At 49.2% G+C, this 17,915-nt stretch overlaps 1 protein-coding gene across 2 annotated transcripts in view; it reads right to left on the bottom strand.

Moving 5' to 3' along the window:
• Positions 1-10,189, bottom strand: part of LOC136572296 (zinc finger protein 420-like) — a 73,140-nt gene extending 62,951 nt beyond the window's left edge. The window contains exons 1-8 of one of the 2 annotated variants that reach the window (XM_066572757.1): positions 10,092-10,189; positions 8,861-9,017; positions 8,600-8,752; positions 8,405-8,528; positions 8,214-8,296; positions 7,993-8,103; positions 7,732-7,884; positions 7,487-7,660 (exon numbers count right to left, since the gene is read on the bottom strand). In XM_066572757.1, the coding sequence (XP_066428854.1) occupies positions 7,487-7,660; positions 7,732-7,884; positions 7,993-8,103; positions 8,214-8,296; positions 8,405-8,528; positions 8,600-8,752; positions 8,861-8,968 (906 nt within the window). In that variant the 5' untranslated portion in view covers positions 8,969-9,017; positions 10,092-10,189. Of the gene's footprint in view, positions 1-7,486; positions 7,661-7,731; positions 7,885-7,992; positions 8,104-8,213; positions 8,297-8,404; positions 8,529-8,599; positions 8,753-8,860; positions 9,557-10,091 lie in introns of those variants that run through there. The other variant, XM_066572758.1, reaches the window with a different exon arrangement.
• Positions 10,190-17,915: the final 7,726 nt, after the last annotated feature.

Below are 17,915 nucleotides of genomic sequence, written 5' to 3'. Positions count from 1 at the left end.
GGACAGAATAGTGCTGGTTACAGGGGATAGTGGTGACAGTAGAGAGGACAGAATAGTGCTGGTTACAGGGGATAGTGGTGACAGTAGAGGACAGAATAGTGCTGGTTACAGAGGATAGTGGTGACAGTAGAGAGGACAGAATAGTCCTGGTTACAGGGGATAGTGGTGACAGTAGAGGACAGAATAGTGCTGGTTACAGGGGATAGTGGTGACAGTAGAGGACAGAATAGTGCTGGTTACAGGGGATAGTGGTGGCAGTAGAGAGAGGACAGAATAGTGCTGGTTACAGGGGATAGTAGTGACAGTAGAGGACAGAATAGTCCTGGTTACAGAGGATAGTGGTGACAGTAGAGGACAGAATAGTGCTGGTTACAGGGGATAGTGGTGACAGTAGAGGATAGAATAGTGCTGGTTATAGGGGATAGTGGTCACAGTAGAGGACAGAATAGTGCTGGTTACAGAGGATAGTGGTGACAGTAGGGGACAGAATAGTGCTGGTTACAGGGGATAGTGGTGACAGTAGAGGATAGAATAGTGCTGGTTATAGGGGATAGTGGTCACAGTAGAGGACAGAATAGTGCTGGTTACAGAGGATAGTGGTGACAGTAGAGAGGACAGAATAGTGCTGGTTATAGGGGATAGTGGTGACAGTAGAGATCAGTTCGCTATTATAACTTGCTGCAGATGTACAGTGAATATAAAAAGTCCAAACACCCTGAAAAATGCCATATTTTGGTAATAAGTTGGCGCTATACAAATAAAGATTACTATTATAAATCCAACAAAGATGCATCATGTCAGATTTCCCTCCTCTTTCACCGTTTCGTGTTTCTGTAGAATTCCATTGAAAAATGTACTTATTTTTGAGTAAAAAATTAAAATAAAACTAAAATAATGTGTCTACGTACGTGTGAACATCCTCCTATATTTGGGGATATGTTGGAATCTAGAATTAGCCAATCACATGTAACCTCCTAATAGATAGTAGTCAGCACTCCGCTGCCATTATCTACAGGGAGTCTGGGTTCCTCCATATAAGGTTTGGCTCTTATAGGAAGATTTTCCTGACATTTTCTTGGTCCATAAGGATCTCACAGCACATTAAAGGGGTCTGAACGGGTTATGGTCTAAGGAAACCGAGGTTGAACCTTTTGTCTATAATTCTAAAAGATATGTTTGATGTAAAGCCAACACTGCCATCACCAGAAGAGCACCGAGCCTGCAGTACAGATGGTAGAGGCAGCATTAATGGGGGGCTGTTCTGCTGCTGGAACTGGGGCTATCGTCAAGGGGCTATGAACAGTACCAAATATCAGTCCATTTTGGTCCAAAACCTTTAGGCCACTGCTAAAAAGATGAAAAGAAATGTCACCTTTTAGCCTGATACTGACCCAAAGCAGACCTCCAAATCACCAAGAGAATGGCCCACCAGAGCCCCAATCTGAACCCCATTGTAGATCTGTGGGTGACCTGAAGATCTGGAGCGTCTGCAAACAAGATGGCCAAGTCAAGATGTGACATGCTGATAGAAAGCTACCCAAAATACTGAAAGCTGTCATAAAGTCACAGGGTACTTCAACACAGTCTTCGTTTTAGGGTGTGCATATGTATTACTTTTTACTACTTTTCATCCCTCTAACATTTCAGTTTGTTTTCCAATAGAGTTGTACAGATGACGGGTCACAGGGAAGGTGGAAAGTGATCGAAAGGATTCATCTTTGTAAGATTGTTTTAACCCCTTAACGACCAGCCCATAGTGTTTTTACGTCCTCCCGAAGTGGGCTCTATTCTCTGAGGACGTAAAAACATGCTTCCTGCAGAGAATAGTGCCCCTCGGGCTGTGGACGTGACAGCTCCATGCTGTCGGTGTCCGCAGGTAGCTGACAGCATGGAGCTGTCATCCCGGGCTGTTCGGAGCCCCCCCCGGCATTGCGATCGGCGCTATGCAATGGATAGCGCCGATCGCAAAAAAAGTAAATAAAAGTGCCCAAAAAGTTAAAGATTCAGCTGCTCTGATGGATCGGATCCATCGGAGCAGCTGAAATTACTCACCGAGGTCTGGCACGCTGCTCCCCGCTCTCCTGCCGCTCCGGGGCCCGAAGCCGGTCTTCTGCGCATGCGCGCCAGGCGGCATTACGTCAGCCGCATGCGCAGAAGGCCCGGCGGCGCGGGAGATTTAAAATCTCCTGGCTCCCGGCTCCTGTAGGTAGCCGGGAGGCAGGAGATGTCAGCGGGGACTGCGGTGAGCGGTCCCCGGTACCGCGATCGCCGTTATCCAATGGTTAGCGGCGATCGCGAAAAAGTTTTAAAAAAGTTTTAAAAAAGTCAGTTTCACCTCCCCTCATGGATCGGATCCATGAGGGGAGGTGAAAATACTCACCCCCAGTCCTCAGCGGTGTCCCGATGTCCCGGGACCCGAATCCCCGTCTGCGCATGCGCGCCCGATGATTGACATCGGGCGCGTGCACAGACGGGCTCGAGCCCCGGGAAATTTAAAATCCCTTTGCTCCTGGCTGCCATGTGTAGCTAGGAGCAGAGAGATTATCCCGGGGACATGATCACTGTCATCCAATGGATGACAGTGATCATGTAAAGTGAAAAAAAAGTGTAAAAAAGTAAAAAAAAAAAAAAAGTTAAAAAAAAGTTTTTAAAAGTTTAAAAAGCGTACGTTTCATCTCCCCTCATGGATCATATCCGTGAGGGAGGATGAAAGTACGTACCTAAGGCCCCCAGATTTATCCGCGGACCTTACCACAGCTTCTGCACACGCGCCCGTCGCCAAAATGGCGGGCGCATGCGCAAAAGCTGTGGATTGCCAGGATAATTTAAATTCTCCCTGCTCCTGGCTACAAAACGTAGCCGAGAGCCTGGAGATTTAATGGGGGTCCGCGGTGAGCGGTTCCTGGTCACGTGATCGCCATTATCCAATAATGGCGATCACGTAAAAGTAAAAAAAAAAATTTGAAGTTTCATCTCCCCTCACTGATGCGATCGGTGAGAGGAGATGAAACTTTTTACCGGAGGCCTGCGTATTTGAATCCCGTCGCGATCTTCCTCCGTGGACCTTCCAGGATTCTGCACATGCGATTGCCGGCAAAAAGCCGGACACATGCGCAGGAGTCAGGGAGCCCAGGAAACTTAAAATCTCCTTGCTCCCAGCGACCAATGGTCACCGAGAGCCTGGAGCAGTGACGGGTGGCCTCGTTGAGCGGTCCCCGGTCACGTGATAAAAAGGTAGCGATCTACCTTTGGCCGGTCTCACATGACCGGATAGGAATGACGGATTCCGCATGCGTCTGATCCGTGGTATTATGCAGATCAATCGCATTGGATTACACAATTCCGCTCACATTAGCGGGTTGGAATTGCGTAATCCACTCGCAGAAAAGAGAACGCAGCAGGTTCTATTTTACTGCGGATATCGGCAACATAGAGCCCATTGTGCTCCATGGTCATGGATATACCTGCAGCCCATATGCAGCTACGTTGTATACGGGCTGCGGGTACCTGCGTCATCGCTAAGCGATGGTGCGGGAAATCTAAACAAAAAAAAGGTGTATTGTGCATGACCGCCTGTGTGAGTAGGCAGTTATGCGCAGTACATTACGCAGCCGTACGCAGGGTCACAGCCGGGCTCACAGATGGGATCCGCTGCGGGCCTCCGCAAGCGGATTCCGCCTGCACCCACGTGAGCCCGGCGTTATTCAGACCGCTACCTGTGATACGTATTTTACAAGAAGCCCCGGGAACGCTCGCTTTCCTGCAGTTCCAGGAGCACCTTGTTGAGCGCCTTCTGTGTGAGACCGCCGCACCTCATCAAGCTTACGGAGACTCACGGAACGCCACTTTTTACACCCCATACCCGCCACTGAGGTCATGAAATACCCCCAAAAAGCATGAGAGTAGGGGGGGGGGGGATACCCGGTTTTACTGCCCCATGGGCCCATTCCAACCAGCCTCCGTAATTACCCCTGTCTTCGGAAATACTACACAGTTCACATTTTTACTTTTATCTAAGATTTGCGAAAGCCAAAAAGGGCGTGGAGGGGGAGGGGGGGAATTTTTAGGGAGTCAATCTTTATTCTGTACAAATAAGCAATGGGGCCTGGAATTTATTCAGTTGTGCCCTAAAATCCAACAGGTGTTCCGTCCTTTATAGGCCTTGCCATGCGTCCTGTAAGTAGATTAGGGCCACAATGGGTATGTTTCTGAACTCGGGACAAAAGGGGGTATCCATTTTGGGGTGAACGTCTTCATTCCTATGTGCACTGTACAAAAAAACTGTTTTTAAATTGAAAAAATTGCCAAAAAAATTGAAAATCGTAACTTTTTCCTTCTGCTTTGCTTAGATTCATTCAAATACTGTGGGGTCAAAATACGCAGTACACCCCTAGATGAATTCGTTAAGGGGTCTAGTTTTCAAAATGGGGTCATTTGAGGGGGTTCTTTATAGTTTTGGCCGCTCAATGGCTCTACAAGTGGGCAATGGGGCCTGAAATTTATTCAGTGGTACCCTGAAATCCAAGGGGTATTCCTTTCATTGTAGGCCTAGCCATGGGTCCTGTAAGTCTATTAGGGCCACAATGGGTATGTTTCTGAACACGGGACAAACAGGGGTATCCATTTTGGGGTGAAAGCCTTCATTTATATGTGTGCTGTACAAAAAAACCTGTTTTTAAATTGACACAATAGCCCAAAAAATGAAAATCCTATTTTTTTTCTTTTGCTTTGCTTGAATTTATTCAAAAACTGTGGGGTCAAAATATGCAGTACATCCCTAGATAAATTCGTTAAGGGGTCTAGTTTTCAAAATGGGGTCATTTGTGGGGGTTCTATATGGTTTTGGGCGCTCAAGAACTCTACAAGTGGGCAATGGGGCCTAAAAGGACTTCAAGCAAAATCTATGTTCTGAAAGCCACCGATTACTCCTTTTATTTTGGGCCCCGTTGTGCATGCGGACATAAGATTAGGGCCACAATGGGTATATTTCTGAAAACAGCACAAACAGGGGTATCCATTTTGGGGTGTAGGTCTTCCTTCATATGTGTGCTGTACAAAAAAAGCTGTTTTTAAAATGACAGAATTGCCAAAAAAACAAAAATCCAAATTTTTTCCTTTTGCTTTGCTTGAATTTATTCAAAAACTGTGGGGTCAAAATGCGCAGTACACCCCTAGATAAATTCGTTAAGGAGTCTAGTTTTCAAAATGGGGTCATTTGTGGGGGTTCCCTATGGTTTTGGGCGCTCAAGAACTCTACAAGTGGGCAATGGGGCCTAAAAGGACTTCAAGCAAAATTTGTGTTCCGAAAGCCACCGGTCGCTCCTTTCATTTTGGGCTCCGTTGTGTATCCAGACATAAGATTAGGGCCACAATGGGTATGTCTCTGAACACGGGACAAACAGGGGTATCCATTTTTGGGTGCAAGTCTTCCTTCATATGTGTGCTGTACAAAAAAAGCTGTTTTTAAAATGACAGAATTGCCAAAAAAACGAAAATCACAATTTTTTCCTTTTGCTTGGTTTGAATTCATTCAAAAACTGTGGGGTCAAAATATGCAGTACACCCCTAGATAAATTCCTTAAGGGGTCTAGTTTTCAAAATGGGGTCATTTGTGGGGGTTTTCTATGGTTTTGGGCGCTCAAGAACTCTACATGTGTGCTATGGGGCCTAAAAGGACTTCAAGCAAAATTTCTGTTTTGAAAGACACTGACTACTCCTTTCATTTTGGGCCCCGTTGTGGACTCAGATATAACAATAGGGCCACAATGGGTATATTTCTGAACACGGGAGAAATAGGGGTATCCATTTTGGGGTGTAAATCCTGATTTTCATGTAAACTATAGGAAAAAAATATGTCTTTAAAATGACAGATTTGCAAAAATATGAAATTTTACTTTTTCTCCTCTAAATTGAATTAATTCCTGAAAAAAAACTGTGGGGTCAAAATACTCATGACACCCCTCAGTGAATACATTAAGGGGTGTAGTTTTTAAAATGAGGTCATTTGGGGGGGTATCTATTATTCTGACACTCATGAGCCTTTCCAATCTCGGCTTGGTATAGGAAAACAAAGTGTTCCTCAAAATGCTAAAAAGTAATGTTAAATTTGTACGTCTCCTAAATAGTTAAAAAAAAACAAAAGTTTTTCCAATGTGCGCCCAAAATAAAGTAAACGGGTGGAAATATAAATCTTAGCAAAAATTTCTATATTATGTTTGCACATATTTAAGATATTGCAGTTGGAAATGTGAAAAAATGACGATTTTTTCAAAATTTTCCCAATTTTGGCGCTTTTAATAAATAAACACAATTTCTATCGGTCTATTTTTTCCGCCTAAATGAAGCACAACATGTGGCGAAAAAACAATGTCAGAATCGCTTGGATATGCAAAACCTTTCTGGTGTTTTTCCATGTTAAAGTGACACATGTCAGATTTGCAAAATTTGGCCTGGTCATTAAGGCGCAAACAGGCTTGGTCACTAAGGGGTTAAGGTGACAATAACATGACATTCTAACAGGGGCGTGTAAACCTCCACTACATACCCAGGCAGCGGTCCAGAGGAATGTTACCCCGTTCCTTATGGACAACGGCCTCCGGGTCACTAATATTCCTGGATTTGTGTGCTGCAGCCGCCTTCTTCACATCCCACCAAAGATCTTCTATGGGATCCAAATCCGATGGCTGACAGCCCCTCCAGAATCTGCCAGGACTTTGTGGACGGTGAGGTCTGCTTGGGATTATTGTCCTTTTGGAAGGTCCATTTCTCCTCCAGTTTTCCAGCCACAGATCATCATCGACTGCCGTCGTTCTGCACTGCAGGCGCGGGAGGGGTTCTTCTCAGCTTCTGCTTCCTTCTTCCTCTCCTCATGAATCTGGTGGCATCTGGTGATAGCGCCCTCATCCTGCCACATTCACATAAGGCAGCTCGTACTCCTGTAACTCTGAACTTGTAAATTGCTTCCAACTATATCTCGAAGAAAATTCAGTGGCTTTTCTATCCTTTTGCATCATTTTCCTTCCATGTACAATGATCTCTTCTCATAGATCAAACAGTCGGGAGCACGAGGTTATCTTGTGAAGGTATTCTGCTTTTACTTATAGTGCTTGCTTACAGGATATATATCGGAGGCGGAGTACGCGTTTCGGTCAGTCATCAGATTTGAATCCCATAAAAAAATCTTTGGTGGGATGCATGGCAATATTGTGCTGGCTTTAGCAGCAGCTGATAGACGCTGTGCAGCTAGTTTATTATTTACATTGCAGAACTTTATATTTCTTCCAAACGATTCTCATTTGTCAACTAGGTATCCAAACAGATGGAAGCTCCACAATATCTTTTATGAAACCAGAAACCATTTGTAACCCCAACCGACCACAGCCAAGAAGATGGACTAGAGCGTCTACTGCAGGCGGCCGGAGGAGTCTAGTAGGAAGCTGCATTACATCAACCTATAGAGGATTTGTCGAATCTTAGCGTCATCTACCTGCTGGTTCTCCGGGACATCTTCCTCTGGACGGTCCTGGGAATACGATGTACGAAATGTATAAGGGCGGTGGCCCTTCATCACGATGTCTTTGTACAGATCCTGGTGTCCCTCTAAATACTCCCACTCCTCCATGGAGAAATAGACGGTCACATCCTGACACCTTATAGGAACCTGAAAACACAATATTCAGTAGTCAGCCAGAGCCCCCCTGTGTAATCTCCCCCCACATTCCCCGCAGTCACCTCTCCTGTCAGCAGCTCCATCATCTTATTGGTGAGGTCTAGGACCTTCAGGATCAGGGAGTGAGGGGGAGGAGCTGTGATGGGGCTCCACCCTCCTGACTCCTGGAGATGGATGATGGGAGTCACAGCCGCTGTCTTCACTACTGTGTACTCCTGTGGATGATGAGACACTGATCACTACATGGAGGCCAAGAATCCTTCACCTTCCAGTCATTACCTGCTTTACTAGCAGAGAGGAGTGATATCATGTGGAGCTCTCACCTCTACGGTTATCAGGTCAATCATGTCTAGGGTGAGGTCTAATATCCCCACAGCCATGTTCCTTCGGTCCTTCTCCATCTTTGGTGGGTCATCAATGAGAAGCATCATCATCTATTAACAACAAGATGGACTAGAGTGTCTACTGCAGGCGGCCGGAGAAGTCTAGTAGAAAGCTGCATTACATCAACCTATAGAAGATTTGTAAAACCTCAGTCATCTACCTGCTGGTTATCCGGAACATGTTCCTCCTGGGAATCAGGGGGACGGCGACATCTCTCTGGTGGGGATCTATTACGGGATCCATCTATAGGTAATAACCAGAGACTGAATACATTGTATATATGTGATAATGGGTGAGTCTAGGTGATCCTCATCCCCGCTCTCCTCTATAATCAGGAAGGACTCCTCTTACCCCGAAATGTACGAGGCCGGTGGTCCTCCATCATGATGTCCTTGTACTGATCCCGATGTCTCTCTAAATACTCCCACTCCTCCATGGAGAAATAGACAGAGACATCCTGACACCTTATAGAAACCTGACAACACAATATCCAGTCATCAGCCAGAGCCCCCCTGTATAATGTCCTCCCACATTCCCCGCAGTCACCTCTCCTGTCAGCAGCTCCGTCATCTTATTGGTGAGGTCTAGGACCTTCTGGATCAGGGAGTGAGGGGGAGGAGCTGTGATGGGGCTCCACCCTCCTGACTCCTGGAGATGGATGATGGGAGTCACAGCCGCTGTCTTCACTACTGTGTACTCCTGTGGATGATGAGACACGGATCACTACATGGAGGCCAAGAATCCTTCACCTTTCAGTCATTACCTGCTTTACTAGCAGAGAGGAGTGATATCATGTGGAGCTCTCACCTCTCCGGTTATCAGGTCAATCATGTCTAGGGTGAGGTCTAATATCCCCGCAGCCATGTTCCTTCTGTCCTTCTCCATCCATGTTGGGTAATTGATAGAAAAGACCATTGTTTTTCAAAAGTGACCTTAAGATGTGAGAGTCCTGTACCTCCGACACCTGGAAGAAAAATGGCTTATCATAGTAGGATACATTAGTCAGCCAGCCATAAGAGCTTCCACCCTCTTACTGGGTCAGATTCGAGGGATGGGAATGATAAATGTGTGAGGGAAGCTGTATTTACTGTCCTCCATGCTGTCTTGTAACCTGCTCTTCTCTATTATTGTCTTTCCTTTAGCACATATTCAGATATGATTGCCTCGATCACAGGAATGCAAGGCTGTTTTCCAAAGCCATTTACTGAGCGTCCATCAGCCTGAGAGCAGTCCTGCCTCTGAGGAGCCGTCATAGCACATTATTAACTAATGAGAATAATTAGATTTACAAGTCCGGCGTCTTCCAGCCTCCTTCCAAATGTCTTTGTATAAACAGCTCTATGGATTAACTAATAAATGAGACCACTGTGTGTGATTTGGAAGCTTCCTCGCGCTCCAGCATTAACTCTTAATTAGGACCTGAAAACATTCCGACTAGCAAATACTTAGGTTAACAAGATGAGATACAAGACCGAAAATGTATATCATAAAAGATGGAAAATCATGGCAACAATTATTAGGAAACTGTACATAAAAGTGTCTGGACTCAAACCTGGGACCTCCTGTGCCCCAGGTAGTTTCTCTCCCCAGTGAGCTATCCAGCTTGCTGGACAAGCTTTTCTGTTGATCCTAGTATTGTGCTTGCTCCTGTGAAATCCACTTCCTGTCTCCCTGTCCTGGCCCCACTTCTCATCAGGCTCACTACAAAAGCTTGACTCGGCCACTGCACCAGTGCATGATTATTGTGCACCAAGTCTTCATCAAGTTCTACTTCTGCCTGCTCCTCTGCTATTCAACTGAGACCTCCTGTTGCTGACCCCTGGCTTCCCTTCTAACTACGCTACCTGCCTCCTCCATTCGTACTGTGAACTGTGACCTCCCATTGCTGACTCCTAGCTCTTCGTCGACTACTCCCCATGCCGGCAGCTGTTACACCTAAGGCTCCACCCTAGTGCCTGAAACAGCTACATAAGGAGATGCACATCACAGGAGACACTTGGGCTTTACAATCAGCAATGATTACAATATATTCTAGTACCTTTAGCTTGCAGTCTGTTACACGTCCCACCAGGTTACCATATAGTTGTTAGCGCAATTTTCGCTATTCGATATACTGTGGGTGCCATATTAGATAGGAATAATGTACAGGCCTGGAGAGCCTTTCAAAGCCCACACGTCTGACCATCATGTGTTCCAAAAGAGTCCGTCTTTATTTAGGCAGGTAAAAGTTTATATAAGCTTTCAAATCAGGAAGTGAAGTAATTTAGGATACAGTTACATTATTTTGTGTGCTGATAGGTCATTCTCAGAGGGAGGTATTTGTGATGTAGCTGTGAGATCATTCACCCAGGAGGAGCTTCCCTTGAGCATGCTCTATTCATTCTTGACTTGTTGTCCGAAGGAAATACTTCCTGTTTTCTCTTCCAGCCATTTCCTGTCCCTTTACACAAAGACATTCCTAGATAAGTTCTCTGCTGGTTACAACCAGTTTGACCAGTTTATGGACACAAAGCACCCCCAGAGGATTAGATTAGAGACACAATATAGCATCTTCACAGTTGATAAAAATACAGACAAAATGGCGAACCACTCAGCCATCTCCCACATGGTCCTCTTCTTTTCACTCTCATGATTTGTTGCAGCCAAGCAATAATTAATTCTTCCTGGTCCTGCGCTCTGCTGCTACTCAGCGGTCCTCGGTGAGCTCCTGGGGTTTGTTATATACTCAGTCAGATGTGGCTCAGATGAGTAAAGGAGAGCATCTTGAAGGTGTGAGTAGACTTATAAAGGCCATCCATGCTCCATTGAGAAATTTGTGCAAATGGAAGATGAGATCTAATATCCCCGCAGCCATGTTCCTTCTGTCCTTCTCCATCCCTGTTGGGACATTGATAGAAAAAAACATTGTTTTTCAAAAGCAACCTTGATATGTGAGAGTCCTGCACCTCCGACACCTGGGAGAAAAACTGCTTATCATAGTATGATACACTAGTCAGCCAGCCATAAGAATTTCCACCCTCTTACTGGGTCAGATTTGAAGATGGAACAATGTCTGTACAGCGCCACCTAATGGAAGGGAGTAAGGAAAAACGTTACCTTTTCCGACCCACATCATAGCATCTCACCCAGTCAGCCAGCTACCTACTGTACACTGATGGGAGGTGTAAACCCCAATACAGTCTGTACATGGTTCTCTCTTCCTTCTGGAGAAGACTCTGGTTTTAGCTCATATTCCCAGTCCTTATTACAAAGCCTGTTAAAAGGTCTGACAGTGACTTGCAGGAATGCTGCTTCCCAATAGGTGGCGCTGTAGAGGCATGTTCCGCCTTTCTATTTGCAGAAATTTCCGAGAGGATCATACATGACCTTATAAGTCTCCTGAAACCTATTGTGCGCTCTCTCCAAGGAGAAACGTTACCTCTTCCAACACACTTCTAATCCGCACCCTATTACAATGTATGGTGCACTGTAGGAGCATAATTTTTCAGAATTTTTTCTGTCCAAGCAGTGTGCAGTACAGGGACAGCTACAAGCAGACACACAGCGGCATCTGCTTTCAAAATTAGAAATAAAAATTATTTAAATGGAAAGAAAAAAAAAAAAAGGAGTAAAAATTTCTGGTAAAAGAAAGAATGTCAGAGGACGTGGGAGAGAAAAAAAAGAAAGCCATGTCCTCTGCCAGTAAGGAGATTGGTACCAGCACCAGCCATTTGCCCAGGCCCGGCACCAGTAGCAGTAGCCATGTGCTCAGATCCATTACCAGTAGCAGCAGCCATGTGTCCAGGCCCGGTACCAGTAACCATGTGTTGTTGCCCAGTACCAATAACCATGTGCCCAGGCCCGGCACCAGTAGCAGCAGCCATGGACCCAGTTCCAGCAGCCATGTGCCCAGGTATATTACCAGTAACAGCAGACGTGCTCAGGCCTGGCACCAGTAGCAGCAGGTCCACTGTTCAGACTACCCCTTTTTCCCCTATGTCTGGCAGACGCGGGCGTCGTCCTGCTCTGTTTGTTATCTGGGCTCATACCCATCTTTTTCCAGTACTTCTAGGGTTAATGACTTCAGGTATTCCAGCGCAGCTGTAGGACCTTTTTAATCACCGCCCTATATAGCTGACCTAGGACTTCCTTTCAGTGTTGTAGTGAGTTCAGCTCTCTAACTTCATGGTTGACCCCTACTTCTGCAGTTATCTTGTGATCAGTCCATGCTCTGTGCCTTATTGTTCTTCCATCCTTGTATCCTGCTGTCTGTAGCTCGTGTGTATCTGCGCCTCTGTTTTACCTTCATCAGCCTGTTCCTCCTTCTGTTTCTGACCTCCTCCCTGTATAGGTTTGTCTTTGGTTGTACAGGTGTTGTGTCCCATCATGGTCAGTGAGCGTCTAGAGGAAGACCGCAGGGTTGTCCTTATTGGGACGCCAGCCCTGCTTATAGGCAGGGTCTTCCCTCTCTCGGTTACTAGCTCAGGGCAAGGTACCATCTCTAGTTCTCACTTATGGACTGGGTTTTATACATCCGGTATCTTACCTCTGTACACCAGAGTCAGATGTGAGTCGTGCTGGACTGGGTCATCCCCTATCTGGTAGGTTGACACAGTGGTTTAATGTCCACAGTCATGAACATTAGTCTTCAGATCCATTTCATGTTGCTCTGATGAAGGACTCCAAGCAAGTCCGAAACCTCGCACTATCATGTATTTTTTGGTAGCCATTAAAAGGTATATCTAGAAGATTACTTGGTTTCTCTTGCTGGGAACAATCACATTTTGCTCTACTGGCTAACACCGTACCAATTTTTCTCAGTACACTACAGCCATGGATCCCGCTGAATTACTCCAGGAGATGGCACATCAACAGGAGAAACATGAGCAAATCCTGGCATACCTTCACAATGTGAGTACCCGCCTTTGCATTATCGCTTCCACTGCAACGATACCACAGCCCTCCGCCACTGCAGCACCTGCTGTACCTTCCCCACTAGTAGTCTGCGCCTCTGGTTCTGGTCCTTGTCTGGATGCACCGCTATGCGGTGAGGCGGACCCTAGACAATGCTGTGGTTTTCTTAACCAGTGTATGCTACATTTTGAGCTCCTGTCAAATCGCCTCTCCTCAGATTGCCCCAAAATAGCATTCATGATGTCGCATCTCTCAGGTCACGCTTTGGCATGGATCAATCCCCTCTGGGAGAGGAATGATCCACTGGTTAGTAAGCTGTCTGTTCATGGAGACCTTTTGGAGGGTGTTTGACGAGCCCAGTTGCTCGCCTTCAGCTGCTCCGCTCTGTTACGCCTCCATCAAAATAACCTTACTGTGGGCCAATAAGCTATTCAGTTCCATACCCTGGCTTTGGAGTTAGGGTGGAACAAAGAAGTTCTGGTAGCAGCATTTGGGAGGGACTAACAGGGTACGTCAAGGATGAATTAGCAGTTTGCGAGGTTCCTACTTCTCTGTATGCTCCGATTTCTCTGGCTACAAGGATTGACCTGCGGTTCCAAGACATTTTCCGCAGCAGAGTGGAATTACTCTACATGGGACCGGACGCTGTTGGCCATCAAGATGGCTCTGAGACTGTCAGTTTCTGTTGGGGGGAGCCTCTCACCCCATTGTTATTTACTCTGACCATAAGAATCTAACATATCTTCAGACTGCACAGCGGCTTAATCCCAGTCAAGCCCGGTTATCTCTGTTTTTTTGCACGGTTCAACTTTATTTTCTATTTTGGTCGTGCTAATCAGAATAATAAAGCTGAGACGCCGTCCAGGGCATTTGATTGAAATGATTCTGAGGAGACACCACAATTTATCATCAACCCTGCCAAAATGGTAACTGTGACCCCTGTCCAAGTTAAGGATATCCCGACGGAAAGGACTTTCATGTCCGAGGCCAAGAGAAAGGTTGTCCTGTCCTGGGGTTATTGTTCTAAGCTAGCAGGTCATTCTGGCCAACGCATAACTGGCAAATTGATTTGCAGTCATTACTGGAGGGCATCTATGGTAAAGGATATCTGAGACTTTGTGTCTGCCTGCATTTCCTGCGCCCAGAAGTTGAAACCCGCAGGTCTGATGTGTCCAGTACCTATACCAGAGACTGCATGGCAGCATGTAGCCATGGATTTTGTCACAGCTCTACCTCCATCCTGACGGTGCATAGTTATCTGGGTAGTTGTTGACCGATTTTCTAAAATGGCTCATTTTGTGCACCCGTCCGGTTTACCTTCCACCAGGCAACTTGCCAAGAGATTCATCATCACATTTTTTTCGCCTCCATGGTTTTTCCCAAGCATATTTTGTGGGATAGAGAGAAATTCACGTCAAAGTTTTGGAGATCCCTATGCCAACTTATGGATATATCTTTGGATTTCTCCTCGGCCTACCATCCACAGTCCAACGGCAGGTGGAGAGCACAAACCAAATCTTGACCGGTTATCTTCATCATTTTACCAATGCCCATTAAGACGATTTGGCAAGTCTACTGTTCTGAGCAGAGTTTTCATATAACCAGCACAACAGTAATGCCATGAAGTCTTCTCCGTTCTCCATTGTACATGGTCAGCAGCCTAGAACTTCCCCATTAATCCCCATTTTTGAGCTCCCAGCAGCAGCCTTGTCAGAGGAGAATTTTGCCAGGATATGTCAGGAGGCCAAGGTGAATCTAGAGGGCACAGTCACTTCCATGAAGAAGTTTTCTGATTGCAGGAGTCAATCCCCTCCGCAGTTTGTCCAAAGGGATAAAGTTTGGCTCTCTTCCAAACATATCAGAGAGCCATCCAAAAACATCAACACCCCACATCGGGTTCAGGAATTTCTGAGTAGAACCAAGGGGTGGGGAAGGGGGCGTAAGTGGGGAGAGGTACTGTTAGGTCCACTGTTCAGACTATCCTCCTCTTCCCCTGTGTCTGGCAGATGTGGGCATTGTCCTGCTCTCTTCATACGGTAACATGAGCCCATACCCATCTTCTTCCAGTACTTCTAGGGTTAATGACCAGGGTTTCCAGCACGGCTGTAGGACCTTGTCTAATCACCAGCCTATATAGCTGACCTGGGACTTTCAACTCTCTAACTTCTTGCTTAACCCCTGCAGTTATCTTGTGATCAGTCCATGCTCTGTGCTTTATTGTTCTTCCATCCCGTGTGAACCTGCTCCTCTGTGAGCTGTGGAGGTGGAAGCAGTTGGTGAGATGCATAGCTGTGGTACTTGCGTAGGTGGGGGTGGTGGGGACACTTTTGAGCGTGGATATGGTGAAGGGGGTCAAGGAGGCCACAAGACATCAGAACAGGCACTGGCAAGTTGATCAGACGTGTCGCATGGTGGAGGACTTTTGAAGAGGTGACAAGATTTGTCAGCAGAGACAATGGTGGAATAGACGATGTTATGCCGCTGATGTACATTCTGGAGAAAACGTGGTGATTCAGCAGGGGGTGCAGGAAGGAGAACGTGTGGCTTGTAACGGCACTATTATCTGACCTTTCCTTCACGGCCCATATTCGCACCTCAAACATCTCCAGGACCCGCCTTTCCTCACTGAAGACATCGCAAAACTGTTCCTGTCACCCTTCTACTGCAACTCTCTACTAATCAGTCTACCCCTCTCCGATCCATCCTGAATTCAGCAGTCAGGCTCATCTTCTTGACAAGCCCATGCCCCGACTGCCCGGCACTAGTCACCGCCCAGACTGCCTCCGCCCGGCGCCAGTCACTATACTGATGCCTCCTCCCTGTACCAGTCCCTACGCGTATGCCTCCTCATGTGCCAGTCCCTACGCGTATGCCTCCTCATGTGCCAGTCCCTACGCATATGCCTCCTCATGTGCCAGTCCCTACGCATATGCCTCCTCATGTGCCAGTCCCTACGCATATGCCTCCTCATGTGCCAGTCCCTATGCGTATGCCTCCTCATGTGCCAGTCCCTACGCATATGCCTCCTCATGTGCCAGTCCCTACAATGACTGCTTAGCCAATACGAAAAGCAATTTAAACTCCTCCATTAGACTCTCCACAGTGCTGCATCGCCTTCTGTCTGCTCCCTCATTTCGGTCTACTGCCCACCCGTGCTTTCTGCTCTGCTGATGACCTCAGACTGCATTCCTCTGTCATCCGGACCTCCCTGTCCGCCTCCACAACTTCTCCCAAACCGCACCAGACAATCAGGATGATCCCGACACCCACAGCTATAAGTCCTAAATACACATCAGGGAGGCCGATGACATCCATCCACCTCGCCCCCACACCTCCTTATAGTCTGCGGGGTCTCGTGAGCAGGACCCCCACCACACAATCTCATCACCCATGTTGCGCACATTTCCTCTGAATGGAAGGCTGCTGACCAATATGTTGGCGCTACAAATAAAGATGATGAATAACCCTCTGGAGTTCTCTGTCTGTGATAACCTGCACAGCAGAAGTTTCTCCAAGAGCTGACATTCACCTGCTGAGCCGCCCAGCTGACCCACGACACCGGTCACTCCGACCTCCGCCCCAGCAGTCCCACAGACCTCCGGCCGACCCCAGCGGTCCCACAGACCTCCCCCCCGACCGACCGACAGACCCCGGCGGTCCCACAGACCTCCCCCCCGACCGACCGACAGACCCCGGCGGTCCCACAGACCTCCCCCCCGACCGACCGACCCCGGCGGTCCCACAGACCTCTCCCCCCCCCCCCGACCGACCGACCCCGGCGGTCCCACAGACCTCTCCCCCCCCCGACCGACCGACCCCGGCGGTCCCACAGACCTCCCCCCCCCCCGACCGACCTCCCCCGGCGGTCCCACAGACCTCCCCCCCCCCCCCCGACCGACCGACCCCGGCGGTCCCACAGACCTCCCCCCCCCCCCTCCCCGACTCCGACCGACCCCGGCGGTCCCACAGACCTCCCCCCCCCCCCCCCGACCGACCGACCCCGGCGGTCCCACAGACCTCCCCCCCCCCCCCCCGACCGACCGACCCCGGCGGTCCCACAGACCCTCCCCCCCCCCCCGACGCGACCGACCCCGGCGGCCCCACAGACCCTCCCCCCCCCCGACCGACCGACCCCGGCGGTCCCACAGACCCTCCCCCCCGCCCCCGACCGACCGGCCCCGGCGGTCCACAGACCTCCCCCCGACCGACCGACCCCGGCGGTCCCACAGACCTCCCCCCCGACCGACCCCAGCGGTCCCACAGACCTCCCCCCCCCCGACCGACCGACCCAGCGGTCCCCACAGACCGCCCCCCCCACCGACCGACCGACCCCAGCGGTCCCACAGACCGCCCCCCCCCCCCGGCCGACTGCCCCCGGCAGTCCCACAGACCGCCCCCGGCAGTCCCACAGACCCCAACCCCCTGACCGACCTCCCCCCGGCGGTTCCACAGACACCCCCCCCCCCCCGACCGACACCCCCGGCCGGCGGTCCCACAGACCCCCCCCCCCGACCGACCGACCCCAGCGGGTCCCACAGACCTCCCCCCGACCGACCCACCCACCCCAGCGGTCCCACAGACCTCCCCCCGACCGACCCACCCACCCCGGCGGTCCCACAGACCTCCCCCCGACCGACCCACCGACCCCGGCGGTCCCACAGACCTCCCCCCCGACCGACCGGACCCCCGGCGGTCCCACAGACCTCCCCCCGACCGACCGACCCCGGCGGTCCCACAGACCTCCCCCCGACCGACCGACCCCGGCGGTCCCACAGACCTCCCCCCCCGAACCGACCGACGCCCCGGCGGTCCCACAGACCTCCCCCCCCGACCGACCGACCCCCAGCGGTCCCACAGACCTCCCCCCCGACCCCAGCGGTCCCACAGACCTCCCCCCCCCCGACCGACCCCCAGCGGTCCCACAGACCTCCCCCCCCCCGACCGACCCCAGCGGTCCCACAGACCTCCC

Source organism: Eleutherodactylus coqui, chromosome 7 (genome assembly GCF_035609145.1).
Source record: "Eleutherodactylus coqui strain aEleCoq1 chromosome 7, aEleCoq1.hap1, whole genome shotgun sequence".
In the NCBI taxonomy this organism is placed as follows: Eukaryota; Metazoa; Chordata; class Amphibia; order Anura; family Eleutherodactylidae; genus Eleutherodactylus; species Eleutherodactylus coqui.
This window is presented reverse-complemented; position numbering and strand designations above follow the sequence as displayed.